Source organism: Centruroides sculpturatus, unplaced genomic scaffold, assembly GCF_000671375.1.
Source record: "Centruroides sculpturatus isolate CEXI.00-Female unplaced genomic scaffold, Cexi_2.0 scaffold248, whole genome shotgun sequence".
NCBI lineage: Eukaryota > Metazoa > Arthropoda > Arachnida > Scorpiones > Buthidae > Centruroides > Centruroides sculpturatus.
In genome coordinates, this window is record NW_019384437.1 from 492,544 (window position 1) to 512,427 (window position 19,884).

Below are 19,884 nucleotides of genomic sequence, written 5' to 3' on the forward strand. Positions count from 1 at the left end.
CCTAATAACAGAACAGCAGGATTTGAAAAAATTTTATTCTTTTAATAGAATGGATTATTTACCAGATTTTATAAAACTTCATAAAAGCATTTTGATCAGTTATAAAATCTATTCAAACTAAATTGTGCTGAAATCATAAGCTTACATCCTGCTTTATTTTACTACTTTAATTCAAAAGAAAGACATCTGTTTGTATTTGATAGTTCCATTTTTCAGATTGTTTATAGATTTTTCTCAATAAGGAGTAGTTTGCAAAAGAATTTTGTTTGCCATAAGTAAGAAACTTAATGTAAAATTCCTTATTAACTAAAGTGTACAAAAAGGGAAGGATTAAACAAGATATAGACATAATGATTCTATATGATTCTATAAGATTATGGTTGACTGACATTTAACAGTCCTGCCATGAAGGAAGCAGATTGACATAATTCACATCTCTTGTTATTTTCATTGACACTAGTCTAACTTATAAACTGACTTTTCTCGAGAGAGAGTCTCATCAGTCTTTAAGTAAAATACCTCTATGTTCAGTTGGTAAGGCAACTAAGTCTGAGACAGTTCCGAGGTGGCGAGGTAGAGGTCCAAAGAGGATGCTATCAGTTAGGAGGCTTCTCTTTAGACAATCGTCCCGATGTTCAAGTGCTATCCCTTTTTATGTGTGTCCCATGTGAGAATGGTCAGGATTTAATGTGTTCTAAGTTTGATTTGGGTCCGGGTGTTGTTGATATGTGTTGTCAGAAATTGTTTTGACAAATTATTAACACCTTCTCTCCAGTATTGTTACTCATCTTACCTCATAATTCCATTTGTTTGACAGTTGTTATCATGATTAATAGCCTATATTGACTAAAGTTGGGCTTTAGGTTACAACCTGAGTAACAATTTAACAATTGTCAGTTTAGAGGGATACTTGATTGGGTTTTTTATCTGTCGAGCGATCAGGGATAAATAGGTTGGTCTCTTCCCTTTCTTTGGTGACTTTCTCATTACCCTCTGTCTTGTAGTGCAATTATGTTATTTCTTTATTTCTTAATTAAACTTATATCGGAATAAACTGGAAATGAATAGGTGATTCTAGACTTCAGAATGAGGAGAAGAAAGGTCACTCTTCATGTTTTTCTAACTGAGGGGTAAGATCGAAAATAAATTGTCATACTTGAAGCTTTACAATCCACAAAAGAGATTGAAATCTCACACCATTTTTAATATAAATTTTGAAACTAATTTTGCATTATTTTGAAATGTTTGTGTTTTATATTTTGACTTAAAAATGCCATCAATGTGTAATATAAGTGAAAGTATTTGTTCAATTTGTATAATTTTATGATTTATTTGAAGATATCTAGTATGTGTTTTTTGAATCTTATGTTTGTGAAGTTTCAATTTCTATTCATTACAAACAGTTCTGAATGAAAAATTTAATTTCACTTAATTTTTTATATATATTTGCTTTTTCATAGACATAATTAGATTATTATTAGTGTAGTAAAAATGCGATTTTGCTCTATATAACTACTGATATTTTATCGTAATGATAAATAATAGAAGTCATTTGATTTATTTTCCAATACCTACAAACATAGTAAATTTCAACCACTATAGTAAAAAGTATAATAATAGTTGAAATCAAAACATTTTGTAAGAGAATTTTCACAAAGATAGCTTTTTATATTATCTGTAAGTTGCTGTTAATCTATGTATTAACTGGTAAAAGTATAACATTTTTATTGGGTTGCCTAGACAGTTTGTTAGCTTTTGTTTTTTTAATTTGTTAGTAATTATAGCAATATGGTGATTATTTTTTTGTATCATTTTGTTAAAAGTACATTATGCAGTAGAAACACTATTATCCATGGGATTGGGACTGAGGCTGTGACAGATATGAGAATAGACAGATAATTCTCCCTACCAGTAAAGAAAAATTAATTTACAGTTTACAAATTAATACACAATCCTATATGTACAGTAATGTACAATCAACTGCTTATTTATTCTACAGTGCTACATACATACATTCATACATACATGTGATGCAGTATCTTAACTTGTATACTGAGGTACCACTGTATTTGCATCTGCTTTAGAATACATCCTGTTTGGACAAAACAAATTTTGCTCCGTATATGACTTAATTCAATTATACGTGCCATCTATGAACAAGTAGCACTATCTGTGTACTAGGCCAGGCTAGACGTTCGCAGTGCCACAGTTTATAACTTTTGTTAAATTTTTTCTGATTTTAATTTGTAAGTAAAATTTTATTATTTTTATTAATCATGAATTGCAAAAAGGNCCAGCGTAGTTTATATGGATTATTTCCAAAAAAAATATACGTATTTTGGAAATGTTGAGTCGGATTAGTCTAGAATTGATTAATTTTATGGAAGAAAACCTTTCAATCAGCCGTAGTCCGTAAACTTGACACGTGTCGGGCTGTGATTGGAACTACTCGTAAGAAATCGGATTCCTAAAAAATGGAACGTATCTATGATCTTATAGGGGGGTCGACTGTAATTATTTTTTTATTTTTTTTCCTGCAGACTGCTCAGATCATCACAGAATCACCATCTTGTCATTTTGAAAATATTCTTTCTTTCCACATGTGCCAATAAAATTGTCAGCATCTGGCCCAGCTAAATTGAATTTTTTTTAGCATTGAATATTACTCTTTTGTTTGTCTTCTAGGCCCTTACTTCTTGTGCAAATTTCAGTCACTGAGTTTTTCTGTTATGTTTGGGCTAAAGATGCTGAATGGCCTTTTCTATATTTATATGATGAAAAGTTTGGTTAAAAACTGAAGAAAATAATGCAAATTTAAAGATTAAGATGTCTTTCCAATATGCCAAAGCACCTAAAGAAGTCCAGATCAGACTTATTAACCTTAACGGTTGATCTTTTCTGTTGCTCAGTCAACTTAGGCCTTCCAGGAGACTTTTTTTAAAACCATAACCATTCTTCAGTTGCATAAAATTGTTCACAACATTGTGATTGTTTTCAAAATTTTTGAAATTTTTGTTTGTTTTTCCACATTTCTTTAAAGCTGTAATTTGATATTTCTTCTTTTCTGTAATGTACTTTTTTCAACCCATGGCATTAACTTGCTACTGTGCCACAAACAGCTGTTGAAATTGTAAACTAAAACTTAGTGGTCAAATGAACACATGTAAATGTAACTTTGCATGAATGGGAAACAACACTCATACTCTGTCAGAAGATATCTTAGGTGGACATGTTTTTTTTAAACATCCACAGAAAATAAAAATTCTTCCTTTTTTAACAAAAGAATTGATACAAATTGTTTTTCTGTCTTATTGTTACACTCCTGAATGTGAGACAGTGTAAATTTTTCAATAATTTGCATATTTTTTAAGAATAAAAATGATTGTGGGTTAACCTATCATTATGTAACATACTGTGTGTTAACATTTATAGATTAAATACTTCTAGAAATGCTTTGCACCTGGTTGCTTGTTATATTTTAGTTTTTTAATTATAACTAGATTTTTCTCTGAATAAAATTAAATGTATGAAAAAATATGTAAAAAATAATGAAACCTAAATATTTATTAATGTGACAATGCCGAAGGATCCTCCTTTGCTTCATCACCACAGGACCGAAGGGTCAACATTGCATCAGTGAAGACTACAATGCTTAATTTATCAGGACTGACACCACTGTGTCTTCTGGGTAGACACAGAGACTGTTACGTTTGCCTTTACGTGTGAGCAGTCGCGTCTGTGGGTGGTTGGACTCAGGATGGAGACCGTGTGAGGAAGTGCACCCAACACAATTCTAACAATAACAAAATTTGTTAATAAACTAGTTCTACAAAATGGTATTTACCTTAAAGCTTCTTCGCGAGAACTGAGTTGGAGAGAGAGAGATTACATAACATCGCAGGTCGTTATAAATACCTGAAGCACTATGTACAGATTTCCAGATCTCTGTGGAGTCGTTGGAGAGCCTTGGGAATGTCTATGTTGGCTTGGATGGCAATTAAAGTTTATCAAAAGTTGAGATCCGTTAGTTCTTTGTAAGTGTTCCCTGTATATTCAGGAGGGGCGCGCAGTGACGAGCGATGATGATAAATCCTTTCGGCTGGCATGCAGGGAATACTCTCACAAACTCGCGACCCATTTCACTGTTCCTTGAGGTCTCCTCTTTATTTCCAAGTCACGTTGTCATTTTCCACCAATAGTGAATTTTTTGTTGTAGTTCCCAGTGACACATTCTGAGTTCCCTGGGAAAGAAAACGACTGGGAAGAAAATGCACTCATCCTCTGGTAATAAAATGGAAAGTTTTTTCTCTTTGAGATTTAAATAAATTTTCTTTTCAAAACGAAAAATGAATTTTCTTTCGAAAAATTCCCAAATAAAATTGTGGGGTTTTCCTCTTTCCAAGTCTGACCTCTCACATTAACCACAAACAACATACCTATACCAGTGCACAAGAAATTAACATATTTTTACTAACATTTTTATTTNGTAAAAATATGTAAAAAATAAACCTAAATATTTATTAATGTGACAATGCCGAAGGGTCCCCCTTTGCTTCGTCACCACAAGACCGAAGGGTCGACATTGCGTCGGTGAAGACTACAATGCTTAATTTATCAGGACTGACACCACTGTGTCTTCTGGGTAGACACAGAGACCGTTACGTTTGCCTTTACGTGCGAGCAGTCGCATCTGTGGGCGGTTGGACTCAGGATGGAGACCGCTTGAGGAAATGTACCCAACACAATTCTAACAATAACAAAATTTGTTTAATAAACTAGTTCTACAAAATGGTATTTCCCTTAAAGCTTCTTCGCGAGAACTGAGTTGGAGAGAGAGAGCTTACATAACATTGCGGGTCGTTATAAATACCTGAAGCATTATGTATGGATTTCCAGATGTCTGTGGAGTCATTGGAGAGCCTTGGGAATGTCTCTGTTGCCTTGGATGGCAGTTAAAGTCTATGAAAATTTGAGATCCATTAGTTCTTTGTAAGTGTTCCTGGAGAAACGCTGGATATTTGGGAGGGGTGCGTGGCAACGAGCGATGATGATAAATCCTTTTGGCTGGCACGCAGGGAATACTCTTGTGGACTCTCGACCCATCTCACTGTTCTTTGAGGTCGCCTCTTTATTTCCAAGTCATGTCGTTTTCCACCAATAGTGAATTTTTTGTTGTAGTTCCCAGTGACACATTCTGAGTTCCCTGGGAAAGGAAACGACTCTAGGAAGAAAATGCACTCATCCTCCGGTAATAAAATGGAAAAAGTTTTTTTCTCTCTGAGATTTAAATAAATTTCCTTTTCAAAACGAAAAATGAATTTTCTTTTGAAAAATTCCCAAATAAAATTGTGGAGTTTTCCTCTTTCCAAGTCTGACCTCTCACATTAATAACCACAAACAACATACCTATACCAGTGCACAAGAAATTAACATATTTTTACTAACATTTTTATTTGTTCATAAGAGACATCTTTATGTATATAACACAGACAAGATGGCTACATTAAAATCAAACAATCTTTTATGAACACTTTACAAGTTCAATTTAAAATTAGATGTAATTTGTTCTAGAAATAAAGTTTAAAATTATTTCTCGTATCCATCACAAAATGAATTTTGTTTGTGTTTATTATATCCCAGTATTGGAAAGTTATTTATTAACAATATAAATTTCATTATTTTATGAAATTTTTTTTAATATAATATGTAATATTTATTTAAAATTAACATTTTAGATTGGGACTTGCTTATGCTGGATCTAATAGAGCTGATGTATTGAAGTTATTGATTCCTGTATTAAGTGATTCACGTTCAACAATGGAGGTAAATATTTGAAATATAAATTGTTGATTTCTAAATTATTTTAAAATAATACAAAAAATAATAATAATAATTTCTCTTTCAGGTGATAGGAATGACAGCTTTGGCTTGTGGTATGATTGCTGTAGGTTCATGTAATTCACATGTCTCTGAGATCATTATGGAAAATTTATTAGAGAAAAGTGAAGCAGATCTAAAAGATACTTTTGCTAGATTTTTACCTTTGGGTATTGGTCTATGTTACTTAGGTAAATATAATTAATTTAAATTAAGTAAGTAAGTAATCTTTATTGGCATAGAAGGCTTTTGCCTTTTACAAGGGCATTTTATTTTATTAATTTAAACTACATTTTAATAATTTATTAATATTCTACAATAGTTCTGCCATTTAGGACATACATTATATTTGATTTTTTTTTAACTATTACATCAGTATTTTTAATGATGTATAGTTTAATTGTGCAAAAACTTTTACAATAGTAACAACTATAATTCAAAATAACTTTATACCAAATAGTATAAAGTTATTTTGTACTTTAATAGTACTTTAATACTTTAATAGTAATTGTTATTCTGCATGTAGATATATATTAAGAGTTTTTTTTATGAAAAGGTAAACAACAAGAAGGAATTGATGCAATGATTGAAACTTTTCAAGTAATACCAGAACCATTTCGAAGCATGGCTCTTACCATGATTGATATCTGTATGTATGCAGGTAAGAATTTAATATGTTATATTATTATGAAATAGATACAAAATTCCTTGCTACAAAATTTAAAAGTATTTATGTTTACTGTAATTGAAAGTGATGCCTGTCATTTATTAGCTGCAGAATCAGCTAATGAATGACAAGCAGAACATATTTATATATGTGTATGTGTGTGTATAAGAAAAGATTATACAGTCGACCACCCCCCCATAACACGGTAGATACCTTCCAGTTTTTATGAATCCATTTTCTATGAGTCCAGCCAATCACAGCCCAGCACATATGCATTTTACAGACTACGGCTGTTTGAAAGGTTTCTTCCATAAAATTAATCGATTCTAGACTAATACGTATAATTTTTTTGGAATAATCCATATAAACTATGCTATAAACAAAAAATTGTAGGATTACTTACCGAGCGTGCATCATTTGACTACGCCATTGCTTAAGCTTGTTTTCGTCGTGGAGCTTGTCATCGAATGGCACTCGCATGCTTCCTGATAAATTATATTTTTTGCAAAAAATTTGCTGAACTTTGGCGACATCATTAATATAAATATAATTTTTATGGACATTAAATAATAAATGGTTTTTAGTAGGTCCACTGCTTGTTTAAACTCAACGATTTGTACAATATCTGCTATTGGTCTAAATTTGACCAATCCTGTTGTGACATGAGTTGGCGATGACGTTTTACCGAATGATATGAGTTTTTTTAGCATGTTTGTACAAATACTGTCACAATTTTTTCGCCGTGATATAGAAATCCGAACTATAGGAACCCGTGTTATGGGGGGGTCGATTGTATTGTGAAGTAATACAAAATACTAGGTTTGTGGCCATGATAGCAGAGTAATTGGCTATATATACACATGTTTAATGTTAACATTTTATTAAATTTGTTATACTAAAATTGCATTAAATTAAATATACTTTAATTTTTTAACAAAATAAAGTATATTTAATTTCTAATTATGGCATTTTAAAAATTGCTTCTTAATGCAGATATTTTCCTCTTACTTATTTTTATTAGTATTACAAAAGTTTTTATTGATACATAAGTGTAAAAGAATAATTTTTAATAATTCATTTATCTGAAATAAAATAGCAGAATAGAAAGTATGCTTAAAATGAAAATTTATATATCCAGTTTCTTACATGATATGATATATATAAAATAACAAATTACCTATTGAGGAAATCCATAATAACTTTTTGACCATCATTTTGGCAACTTAAAGCTTGAATATAATCTTGAACAAATACTCGAGTCTTTGGATACTTTCCAAAGTCCTGTATCATAATTTTCGATTTACATCAAGAAAGACAAGGAAATAATAATAATATTTTACTAAATAAAAATGACATGTCTGCATATATATCTATTTAAACATTAATAAATACATACCATGTTATGTTTTAAAATCCTCTGTACTACAGGAGTGAATAAATCTAACACTATACTGGATCGAGGATTTACTTGACAATACTATACAAAATTAAAATATTGTTTATTAAATCTTAATAAGAATTAATAAAATAATAATTTAATTACAAAATAGAACATACTTTACATAAGAAATCACATATTTCTGAAGTGGGAGTTACACGTTCTAATAATGGTGAAATTACTGTAATAGTTTCTTCTGTCAAATATTTTGACATCCACATTTCATCCTAGATAAAAATTATTTAATACCTTACAAATTCATATATTTTATTAAAATTTAATAATACATTAAAGATGCTACTTATGTGTAGTAAATATATATAATTTTCATTTACTTACTTTCTGTAAACATTTAGAAATGATTTCCAAAGGAGTTTGATAAATACATTCATCTTGCAATGGAGTTGTTAAAGATAATTCAACAAGATTCTGTAATGATATATAACTATTTTAAAAAATGTCATATACAATGTTTTAAAATGTTTAACCAATGTTTGAAAAATGTCCAAACCAAACAATCACCATAATGAATCAGGCTATTTTTCAGATACTATTTTAATAATTAAATTCTANCATGATTTCTCTTAATAGACTGAAAAATTTCTAATGCATAAAATATTGGCTTTTTCAAAATGTTAAAGTGTGTTTTTTGCAATTTTATTTTGTAACTAAATATTAATTTAGTCTTAATAAAATTAATATTTTAATTTTTGCAGGAAGAAAAAAAAGATGATAAGAAAGACAAAGATGACAAAAAAGAAGATAAATCAACTTCATCTCCTGATTTATCATCTCATCAAGCTGTTGCTGTTTTGGGTATTGCATTAATTGCTATGGGTGAAGATATTGGTTCTGAAATGGCATTCCGAGCTTTTGGGCATCTGGTAATTGCTGAAAACAATTTCATTTATTTTCCTTTTTTCAATTTAGATTCTATATTATACTATTTTATAGTTAAGATATGGAGAACCTATTATCAAAAGAGCTGTCCCTCTAGCTTTAGCATTAATTTCTGTCTCCAATCCCAAATTAAACATTCTTGAAACACTAAGCAAATTTTCGCATGATAGTGATCCAGAAGTAACTTATAATGCCATTTTTGCTCTAGGAATAGTAGGAGCAGGTAAGAAAAGTTTTTCATTATAGAATAATTTACATCATTATCATCAAAATATAATAAAATATTATTATAGGTACCAATAATGCAAGATTGGCAGCAATGTTAAGACAATTAGCACAATACCATGCAAAAGATCCAAACAGCCTTTTTATGGTAAGAATTGCCCAGGGTCTAGCTCATTTAGGAAAAGGAACTCTGACACTTTGTCCTTATCATAGTGATCGTCAATTAATGAGTCCTGTTGCAGTTGCTGGGCTGCTTGCAACATTAGTAGCTTTCTTAGATGTCAAAAACAGTGAGTTTTTATATATGTGTGTGTGTGTGTTTATATGCAAATGTATTTAAATAAAAATAAATCCTTATTTTATTTACAGTTATATTGGGAAAATCACACTATGTAATGTATCATTTAGTGGCTGCAATGCAACCTCGAATGTTAGTCACATTTGATGAAGAATTAAGGCCTCTTCCAGTACCTGTTCGAGTAGGACAGGTAAGTACAAACAATTTATTTCAGTGAGTATTAAATTATTTAACACAATACAAAAAAATATTTCTAAAATCAAAATTTTTAAAAATGGTTTTGTTTAATTTTCAACGTAAAAAATGACTTTGCATACATACCCATGAACTAAAACTGTATATTGAAGTATGCTAAACTTATTTTAATAACTCATTGAAATTATGCAATTATTGCAATAAAAAGCATTTTTATTGATACTGAATACAGTGACCAGTAATGTCCACAGCTGCCTAAAAGTAAATTTTAAACTTAATCATGAGCAGTTAACTAAGAATAATCTAGGTCCATTTGAGAAATATAACCAAAAGGAATTTATTAACTAATTCAGTATCTGATTTATTCACAGCAAGTGATCAATTTTTTCAGTGATTCTGTTTAAAATTTCCTAATAACAGAACAGCAGGATTTGAAAAAATTTTATTCTTTTAATAGAATGGATTATTTACCAGATTTTATAAAACTTCATAAAAGCATTTTGATCAGTTATAAAATCTATTCAAACTAAATTGTGCTGAAATCATAAGCTTACATCCTGCTTTATTTTACTACTTTAATTCAAAAGAAAGACATCTGTTTGTATTTGATAGTTCCATTTTTCAGATTGTTTATAGATTTTTCTCAATAAGGAGTAGTTTGCAAAAGAATTTTGTTTGCCATAAGTAAGAAACTTAATGTAAAATTCCTTATTAACTAAAGTGTACAAAAAGGGAAGGATTAAACAAGATATAGACATAACAATTCTATATGATTCTATAAGATTATGGTTGACTGACATTTAACAGTCCTGCCATGAAGGAAGCAGATTGACATAATTCACATCTCTTGTTATTTTCATTGACACTAGTCTAACTTATAAACTGACTTTTCTCGAGAGAGAGAGTCTCATCAGTCTTTAAGTAAAATACCTATGTTCAGTTGGTAAGGCAACTAAGTCTGAGACAGTTCCGAGGTGGCGAGGTAGAGGTCCAAAGAGGATGCTATCAGTTAGGAGGCTTCTCTTTAGACAATCGTCCCGATGTTCAGGTGCTATCCCTTTTTATGTGTGTCCCATGTGAGAATGGTCAGGATTTAATGTGTTCTAAGTTTGATTTGGGTCCGGGTGTTGTTGATATGTGTTGTCAGAAATTGTTTTGACAAATTATTAACACCTTCTCTCCAGTATTGTTACTCATCTTACCTCATAATTCCATTTGTTTGACAGTTGTTATCATGATTAATAGCCTATATTGACTAAAGTTGGGCTTTAGGTTACAACCTGAGTAACAATTGAACAATTGTCAGTTTAGAGGGATACTTGATTGGGTTTTTTATCTGTCGAGCGATCAGGGATAAATAGGTTGGTCTCTTCCCTTTCTTTGGTGACTTTCTCATTACCCTCTGTCTTGTAGTGCAATTATGTTATTTCTTTATTTCTTAATTAAACTTATATCGGAATAAACTGGAAATGAATAGGTGATTCTAGACTTCAGAATGAGGAGAAGAAAGGTCACTCTTCATGTTTTTCTAACTGAGGGGTAAGATCGAAAATAAATTGTCATACTTGAAGCTTTACAATCCACAAAAGAGATTGAAATCTCACACCATTTTTAATATAAATTTTGAAACTAATTTTGCATTATTTTGAAATGTTTGTGTTTTATATTTTGACTTAAAAATGCCATCAATGTGTAATATAAGTGAAAGTATTTGTTCAATTTGTATAATTTTATGATTTATTTGAAGATATCTAGTATGTGTTTTTTGAATCTTATGTTTGTGAAGTTTCAATTTCTATTCATTACAAACAGTTCTGAATGAAAAATTTAATTTCACTTAATTTTTTATATATATTTGCTTTTTCATAGACATAATTAGATTATTATTAGTGTAGTAAAAATGCGATTTTGCTCTATATAACTACTGATATTTTATCATAATGATAAATAATAGAAGTCATTTGATTTATTTTCCAGTACCTACAAACATAGTAAATTTCAATCACTATAGTAAAAAGTATAATAATAGTTGAAATCAAAACATTTTGTAAGAGAATTTTCACAAAGATAGCTTTTTATATTATCTGTAAGTTGCTGTTAATCTATGTATTAACTGGTAAAAGTATAACATTTTTATTGGGTTGCCTAGACAGTTTGTTAGCTTTTGTTTTTTTAATTTGTTAGTAATTATAGCAATATGGTGATTATTTTTTTGTATCATTTTGTTAAAAGTACATTATGCAGTAGAAACACTATTATCCATGGGATTGGGACTGAGGCTGTGACAGATATGAGAATAGACAGATAATTCTCCCTACCAGTAAAGAAAAATTAATTTACAGTTTACAAATTAATACACAATCCTATATGTACAGTAATGTACAATCAACTGCTTATTTATTCTACAGTGCTACATACATACATTCATACATACATGTGATGCAGTATCTTAACTTGTATACTGAGGTACCACTGTATTTGCATCTGCTTTAGAATACATCCTGTTTGGACAAAACAAATTTTGCTCCGTATATGACTTAATTCAATTATACGTGCCATCTATGAACAAGTAGCACTATCTGTGTACTAGGCCAGGCTAGACGTTCGCAGTGCCACAGTTTATAACTTTTGTTAAATTTTTTCTGATTTTAATTTGTAAGTAAAATTTTATTATTTTTATTAATCATGAATTGCAAAAAGGCAAATGAGAAGCAACAGAAAACTAAAAAAATGACTAGAATCACAATGGGACTGAAAAAAGAGATTGTTGAGAAATATAAAGGTGACATGTGTGCTCAAGATTTTAACTGTTGCATATTGCATTCCGAGAGCGACGATATCGACAATTGTGAAAAATAAAGACATTATTAAATCTGCTAATGTTGCGAAAGGGATTAAATCAATTTCTAAACAGAAATCAAAGACATTAGATCATGTTGAGAAAATGCTTTTGCTTTGGATAACTGAAAAAGTGTGCTGGAGACATCGTATCAGAAGCAATTATTTGCGAGAAAGCTAAAAAGATACATGCTGATCTCATGAAAAATCAAGCAGGAACTAGCCAGGAAAGTGAGGTGTTTAAAGCCAGCCATTTTTTTTTTTTTAACATGAGAACGGATTAATCATTTTTACATTACTTCTTACGGGAAAGGTTGGCTTGGTATATGTCCTATTCGGTATAAGTCCAAACATCAGGAACAGATTAAGGTCATATACCAAGGTTCCACTATAGTGCAGAAGTAGAGATTTATACATAGTAAATATAACTTAGAAAAATGTTTCATTGAATAGATTACTCCAAAAGTAAATTGTAAGTGATTGAAATGAGTGAACTTCATAAAGTATTCTTTATTATACTTTGACTCATTGAACCATCACAACAAACAAATACTGTCTATACCAAAGTAGATAATTTATGGATGGTAATTATTGAAAAATTTCCAAACACTTCATAAACAGAGAAAAGAGTCATTTTTATTAATCAAGACAGTGTGTGACCACATATTTCAGTGGCACACTTCAAAAATTAAGAAAATTGAAATGAGAGAATTGGAATCATTCAGTTTAAAGATATAAAAAAAATTGTGTTCATGACTTTTAATTCTAAATTCTTCTTTTATCACAACAGTATTTTCAACTGTTCTGACCAGTGGTCTAGAATTTTAATAAAACAAGGATATGTTCTTGATTCATGTTTTATTATGAAGTATGCAAATTTGTTTTACTTAGCAATTCAAAATATTGGTATTCTGAAGTCTAATATAAATATAATGATTTTTAAAATATATAGAATAATTTGAGTAAATGCTTAATATAATTTAGCATAAAAGATGATACAGTGAATTAAATTACATTTGTATATTGATAATTCTAGGCAGTTGATATTGTTGGACAAGCAGGTAAACCCAAAACCATAACCGGTTTCCAGACACACACCACACCTGTGTTACTTGCCTTTGGTGAACGAGCAGAATTAGCTACTGAAGAATGTATCCTTTAAATGTTTAAAGATTTAAAATAAGTCATTAAAATAGCTAAAATTACAGCCATCTATTTTACAATCATTTTTATTAGATCATTATTTCATTAATGATTATGCTTTGCTGTATTTCTAGGTTTTAAACAAAATTTGTAATTTCTATTTCATCATTTGTATCAAATGGGAAAAAATACTTTGTTATTCTAAGTGTGGTTATGAAATAGAGAGATTGTCTATGCAAAAAAGTTCAACTGTGTATTCTAACACAATTGAACTTTAGAATTTGGCACAGAAGAACATGAATAAAACTGAAAACTAACTTGTTTGGAAAATAAAATAAAAAATTTAAAAACATCACATAATAAAGAAAAATGGAAGTAATAAACACTTACTGCCAGGGTGGACTTACAATCAAAATCAGCCCTAGAAATTACCTGAAAATGACCCATAAAAGTAATAAACACTTACTGCCAGGGTGGACTTACAATCAAAATCAGCCCTAGAAATTACCTGAAAATGACCCATAAACCCATTTTTTTGAAATGATTAGAACCAACTTTTGTTATTTTATTTTTATTAATAATTCAGTCTAAAAATCAAAGTAGAGAAAAATGCATTTGAACCCCAGTCTGTTTTGTAATTATTCCTATTTAATATTACAAAAATACTGGTCCACGAACACAAAGTTTGAGAAACGCTGATATAGAGATTATAATTGAGATTCATTTGAAATTTTATTTAAGCAATGTTTTTATTAAATATTCTTTTCCAGTTAGCTCTTTTAAATAATATATTGTTTTCATTATTTACATTCTGATTTAAGCTAAATTTATAAACAAATGATTTAAAATTTAAAATATTTAACTACATAATTAGTTGTATTAGTAATATGTTAAGGCATTTCTTTTAATTAGTTCCAGCTTGTGAATTTTACTTATTTTATTACATGCTTCATTTGTCCTATTTTCTTAACAAACTGACAGACATCCCGCTTACGCCTGTTTTGGAAGGCTTTGTCATCTTGAGGAAGAATCCCGATTACAGTACATAGCAAAATAAAATCATCAGTTAGAAAATTCTTGTTGTTTTCATTTTATTTTTTATTTACGTGTAATTGAATACAATGTTGTTAATAAAAAGAAAAGTAATTCTTATAAAATTTCACGTTTTTCAAATAATAGAAAAAGTCTTTCTGCATAGAAAGGGAATAATTTGTTGACATTTAGAACATATAAGAAAACTTCAGATAAATTTCAGAAAATATGATTCATTCATTAAATATTAAACTGTTCAATTATTCTTATTTTCATATATTTTATGAAAAGATATATTTTCTATTATGACTATTATTCTACTGCAAGATATATTTTCTATTATGTATTCAGTATTTATTCTAAATTAATAAACAGTGCACTGAACTTTTTATCTTGCAGCTGCACTGTTTATTTGAACTTAAGCACTTATAATGATTTGAAATCTATAATTTATAACATTCTAACAAATTACAATTTGAAATGTTTAAGTTGAATTTATCAGTAAATTATTAGTTATTAATTTAGTGATGTAACGAATATTCGGTTACTATTCGGTATTCGGCCGAATACCAAATATTTAATCACTATTCGGCCGAATACCTAAAAACAGGAGTAAGAAATAACAAAAACACAGTAAATTAATCATTTTGGTATTTAGATTTAATGTTATCGGGTTAGTATTGTTTGTTTATATTTATTTATAACTTATAACATGCACAAAATGAAAAAGAAAATAATATTAGTAACATGTATTCACAATTTATAATTACAGAGATCAGCACACGTACACGTCTATCGTTGGAGAATCCTCGCACATCTGAGGGTCTGACCCTGCCTATCCTTCTTTTTAAGCGCCCTTCCCTTTCTTTTTCTTCTATCCCTCTAGTCTATATAATACGCGCTCACGATACTTTCTATTCGTCACTTTTCCGTCGTAGATTTCCCATTTTACAATTACGTAACTCAGCCTGGTGATAACGGAGAAAAGAGACAGATAGAACGTCAGTATAAGTCACAGTTATGATTTCACAGATTCGAGACAGCTAGGTAGCCCGAACGGCCCCAGGCTTACGCCCGTGCACGGGCGAATCCTGGGGCCGTATCATTACAAGCATTTAGCACCGAAGTCTACGACAATTGTTTGGCATTGACGGCCAGCGAATTTCGCGCCAATAAGCTGCCTCGACTTGTTCGATTGTGCTATCAACTCAATTTCATATTTATTTTCACTTCGCTGTCCTTTTTCCGTTATTTACACGTGTAGGTCATTTCGTGTAGGTTATCCACATTTGATATCATTTATCACATACTGCCATGACGCTCGTCTGTCCGCTACAACTGCCAAGAATTAACGCGATTGGCGAAGCGTAGTGACAGCGGGCCAATAGAGAGCAGGGTCCTACCATAATGCGGTTTGCACGCCAATTTTCGTATGAGAGTTAATCAAGCCTAATATTCGGCTATTCGGTATTCAGCCTGAGGCCGAATATACTATTCGTTGCAACATTAGTTATTATTAATAAAAAGTATTAATCTGTGAATCTTCAAATTATTTCATTATCTTTCATTATATAGAGGATACTCAAATCCAAATATTAAAAGCAATCTGGTATGTAATATAATTAAAATATTTATTTATTTATTTTTCAATGACATTTAAATTGTTGGAATTTTTTATATTAAAAATATATTGGAATATAAATACAGTTAAGTAACCAAATCATGCCATTATTTACAATCATTGAATAAAATAATCAAGAAATACAAATATTTAAAATCTCATTCTGTAATAAAAAGGACTATCACCCGTTTCCATAATTTCAAGATGTCACATTTCTGTTTAATACCTACATTGCACCATTTATCTCCTCTTCTGTTCTATAACCATTTGGGTTTAAAGTTTGCCAACGCCAAAAATCTTCACCTGAAAATGAATAATGTAATGATGATAAATGGATGATACATTTATAATATATTCTCTTCTCTATAACTTACACATTTTATCAAGATCATGTGCCGCTTTCCAACCTAATTCTTCTTCGGCCAATCTGCAATCTCCCCAAATTGCAGGGATGTCACCTAATCTTCGTTCAGCTATTCTATAGTTGATCTAAAGATTCAATATTTTTAATATGGCAGCAGCAAAGATTTTTTTTTTAAATTCAGCAAGCTGTACTCACTTTTTTACCACTCACTCTTTCAAATGCTTGGATTAATTGTAACACGGTATAACCAGTACCCGTACCAAGATTATACACCTAGAAAATAAGTCAAAACTCCACATTACCATTTTCCCATTTATAATGTAAGAATTTTTCGTTATAATATACAATACTTACTTTATAACGTGGATTTTCTCCAAGCTTCTTCAAAGCTGCAACGTGCCCAGTTGCAAGATCCATTACATGAATGAAATCGCGAACACCTTTATGAAATGAAAAGTGGTCAAGAAATCTCTAAATTAAAAAAAAAAATTAGTGAACGAAATTTCAAATTCTCACTCGTGCCGTCTACTGTGTTATAATCGCCACCGAAGATAACCAATTCTGGTTTTTTTCCCGTTGCAACCTCCCCGATATAAGGCATTAAATTGGTGAATGCTCGAGTAGGATCTTCTCCGATCATGCCCGAAGGATGACTTCCCACGGGATTAAAGTATCTTAGAGATATTATACTCCATTGCTGTAAAAAACCATAAGTAAATATTCATGGTTATCATTAGCTAATGGTAAAAACCTACCTTCTCGGCTCTGCAAATGTCTTCCAACATCTGTTCGATAGCATATTTTGTTCTGCCATAAACGTTTGTAACGTTTCCTGTCGGATGAGACTCGTCTATGGGTAAATATTGTGGATTACCATAAACGACGCAGGAACTGCTAAAGACCATGCTGTAGACGCCGTGTTCTTTCATAACCTACATTATATTACGATCGTTATCGATATAAAAAAGAAATCCGAAACCTCTGTTAAATTACCTCTAGTAAATTGATAGTGCTAACGACATTGCACTTATAGTAGAATAAAGGTTTCTGCATAGATTCACCCACAGCTTTCATTGCAGCAAAGTGAATTACGTAATCGATTTGGTGCTGTAAAATGAAAATTTATGTATAAATCATTATTGCTTGTGTTACATTCTACAAAAATTGTATCACAACAGATGATTAACATAAATTACGATAAATTCGCGAGTCGAATTATGTTAAGATTAAGTTGTTCTCGAAAGTGTATGCTTTTATCAGTAGCGTGTTACCTATGGGCAAAAAGGGCTTTATCAAGAATAAATGAAAACAACTAAGCTCCTCCGTTTATAGACTAATCCGCTTAACGACCTAGTCGTTAAATGAGAAATGCCTGTGTATTATATATAAAATTATGACCTTCTATACATAATGTATTACTATTGTCATGATGTATTATAATATATACACCCTACATACGTAGTTTCTAGCGCGAAGTGGGGCTACGTCTTGTACAGTATACAGTTAATTATTAATTCAGAAAAATTGTAATAAAAAATTCCAACCTTATCAAAAATTTCCGATAGAGAAGGTTTATCCAGCAGGTCACATTTATAGAAAGTAACCATTTTTCCAGTAATTTCTTCGGCTCTCTTAATACTAGTCGCACGTCCATCTCTACCTGCAAAACATCAGAGAAGTGTGCCATTTTTCCATGTAAAAAAAACCTTATACAATCGGCGAAGTGTGCCATTTTTCTGTATAGAAATTCTACATAAAAGCTACATTGATACGTACCGTGCACAGCATTGACAAAGTTATCAATTACGATGACATCATAACCGACATTCAACAATTCGACAAGAGTATGGCTGCCAATAAAACCAGCTCCTCCGGTTAATAATACGGTATTCTGCGGAGGCATGACTCGTTGCACGCACAAAATAAAACTGTTTTAAAAAGTTCTTTACCTTACAAGTTATTTAATCAACTTAGAATCTGTAAAAGACGGCCGAGAAGGCGATAGAAGTTTAACGAACCTTACCTTTTAAGTTAATGGTCGCTTCGTCATACAGTTAAGCGGCAACTGGATTATGATGTGTCGAACCGTCATACACGAGTTAGAAAAAAGTTATGATCCAGCCGGATGCGACGGACGATTCCATTGGTGAAAAATTGGGGAAGGCGTCGAGTTGCGTGACTGGTTAAACAGAGTTTTTGGAGGTCGTTTAGAATCTCTGACGTATCAATTACTTGGTATTGTTCACTCAATGTTTGTTCGTACAAGTTTGTAAACTTGTACGCGAATTTCCACTAGAAAATTAGACCTTAAAACTTAATTTTTCCCCTTTAAAGCATTCTAACAGGTTGTTGTTTGTCTTATATTTAAATTCACGAAGCGGAAAAGAGTGAGGTTACGCGCTGGCCATCGACATTCTCGTCTAATTTATTATTAAAAACACTTTTTTCTTGAAAAATACGAGAAAATAACTCGGCCAAACTGTTGCAAGTAACTGTAACCGAAACCAGTTACAAATTTTTATAAAGATAGCGATTAAAATCGAAAAAAATAGTACATCCTACAGAAAAAAAATCATTTTTTTAACATGTCTAATCCTTTACTAACCTTAATAACGCAATAAATATTTATTTATCACTGAATTTAATATTTTTAATCTTTTTAGGGGATTTTAAAAGTTTTTGAGGAATTCTAGGGGTATTTTAATCAAATCTAGGGGGCGCACTCTTCTCGAACTTGGCAATATGTGATCATTCAACACGGGGCGAACCCAACTATCCCGCCAGAGGGCGGGCAAGCAAACAAAACGTGGTCATGGCTTCGCTAGCGGAGAAAGCGCGATTGGTGGTGTGGTGCGCCGAGTTAAAATCTATTATTAGGGTGCAAAAACAATTCCGACAAGTGTTTAAGAGAGATGCCACGACTGCTAAGAGCATTACGAAGAGGTACGACACATTTTTAGCTATCGGCAGTGTGTTAAAGCAACACGGTGGGGCCGAACAGTGTCGGAGGAGATGGTGGAGAACGTTCGAGCCGCACTGGAAAGAAACCCCCTAAAGTCCCTTAGGGAAGTTTCGAGAGATGCAGCTTCCCACAACAGTTCACCGCATTGTGCACTGTCGATTAAAACTCCGTCGCTAAATTTAATACAAAAATCCGGACAAGATTGAACCTGGATTCCATTTAACAACAGAATTTTATCATTACATTAAATATTTCTGTAATATGTAATATATATTTAAAAAAAAAACAAATTTTAAAGCTGTTGATCGAAAGAAAACTCGAGAA

General features: G+C 31.1%; 3 protein-coding genes across 6 annotated transcripts in view; 1 reads left to right on the forward strand and 2 right to left on the reverse strand.

Moving 5' to 3' along the window:
* The window catches only part of LOC111619984 (26S proteasome non-ATPase regulatory subunit 2-like), a 59,520-nt gene extending 44,865 nt beyond the window's left edge, over positions 1–14,655 (forward strand). Inside the window, 9 exon segments of the mRNA XM_023361827.1 lie at positions 5,736–5,823; positions 5,906–6,068; positions 6,434–6,553; positions 8,667–8,866; positions 8,937–9,105; positions 9,176–9,397; positions 9,477–9,595; positions 13,475–13,589; positions 14,563–14,655. Coding sequence (XP_023217595.1) covers positions 5,736–5,823; positions 5,906–6,068; positions 6,434–6,553; positions 8,667–8,866; positions 8,937–9,105; positions 9,176–9,397; positions 9,477–9,595; positions 13,475–13,589; positions 14,563–14,630 — 1,264 coding nt within the window. The 3' untranslated portion in view covers positions 14,631–14,655.
* Positions 7,702–8,460, reverse strand: LOC111619983 (C-Maf-inducing protein-like). Its single transcript, XM_023361826.1, has 4 exons — positions 8,322–8,460; positions 8,102–8,209; positions 7,941–8,021; positions 7,702–7,825 (listed from the first exon to the last, which is right to left on the reverse strand). Exons 2-4 carry the CDS (start codon positions 8,201–8,203, stop codon positions 7,718–7,720), a joined length of 291 nt encoding a protein of 96 aa, XP_023217594.1. The 5' UTR covers positions 8,204–8,209; positions 8,322–8,460; the 3' UTR covers positions 7,702–7,717.
* Positions 14,656–16,186: 1,531 nt separating the features above from the next.
* LOC111619960 (UDP-glucose 4-epimerase-like) lies at positions 16,187–18,924 on the reverse strand. 4 transcript variants are annotated; one of them, XM_023361789.1, is made up of 10 exons: positions 18,622–18,924; positions 18,375–18,547; positions 18,143–18,258; positions 17,592–17,705; positions 17,354–17,530; positions 17,115–17,295; positions 16,953–17,038; positions 16,794–16,871; positions 16,609–16,723; positions 16,187–16,537 (listed from the first exon to the last, which is right to left on the reverse strand). In XM_023361789.1, exons 2-10 carry the CDS (start codon positions 18,499–18,501, stop codon positions 16,461–16,463), a joined length of 1,071 nt encoding a protein of 356 aa, XP_023217557.1. In that variant the 5' UTR covers positions 18,502–18,547; positions 18,622–18,924; the 3' UTR covers positions 16,187–16,460. The 4 variants fall into 4 exon arrangements, with proteins under 4 accessions (XP_023217557.1, XP_023217558.1, XP_023217556.1 ...); XM_023361790.1 differs by having other exon boundaries at positions 18,375–18,526; positions 18,617–18,924; XM_023361788.1 differs by having other exon boundaries at positions 16,188–16,537; positions 18,375–18,541.
* Between the last annotated feature and the right edge of the window lie 960 nt (positions 18,925–19,884).

Bases quoted from the DNA above. Each gene is read 5' to 3' on its own strand.
- LOC111619983 (XM_023361826.1), bottom strand. From the start codon at position 8,203: ATGTGGATGTCAAAATATTTGACAGAAGAAACTATTACAGTAATTTCA. The intron at 8,022-8,101 runs GTATGTTCTATT...AATTTTGTATAG, and splicing joins TATGTGATTTCTTATGTAAA to TATTGTCAAGTAAATCCTCG. The intron at 7,826-7,940 runs GTATGTATTTAT...ATTATGATACAG, and splicing joins GGATTTTAAAACATAACATG to GACTTTGGAAAGTATCCAAA.
- LOC111619960 (XM_023361789.1), bottom strand. From the start codon at position 18,501: ATGCCTCCGCAGAATACCGTATTATTAACCGGAGGAGCTGGTTTTATT. The intron at 18,259-18,374 runs GTACGTATCAAT...GATGTTTTGCAG, and splicing joins CTTTGTCAATGCTGTGCACG to GTAGAGATGGACGTGCGACT. The intron at 17,706-18,142 runs GTTGGAATTTTT...TTCATTTTACAG, and splicing joins TATCGGAAATTTTTGATAAG to CACCAAATCGATTACGTAAT.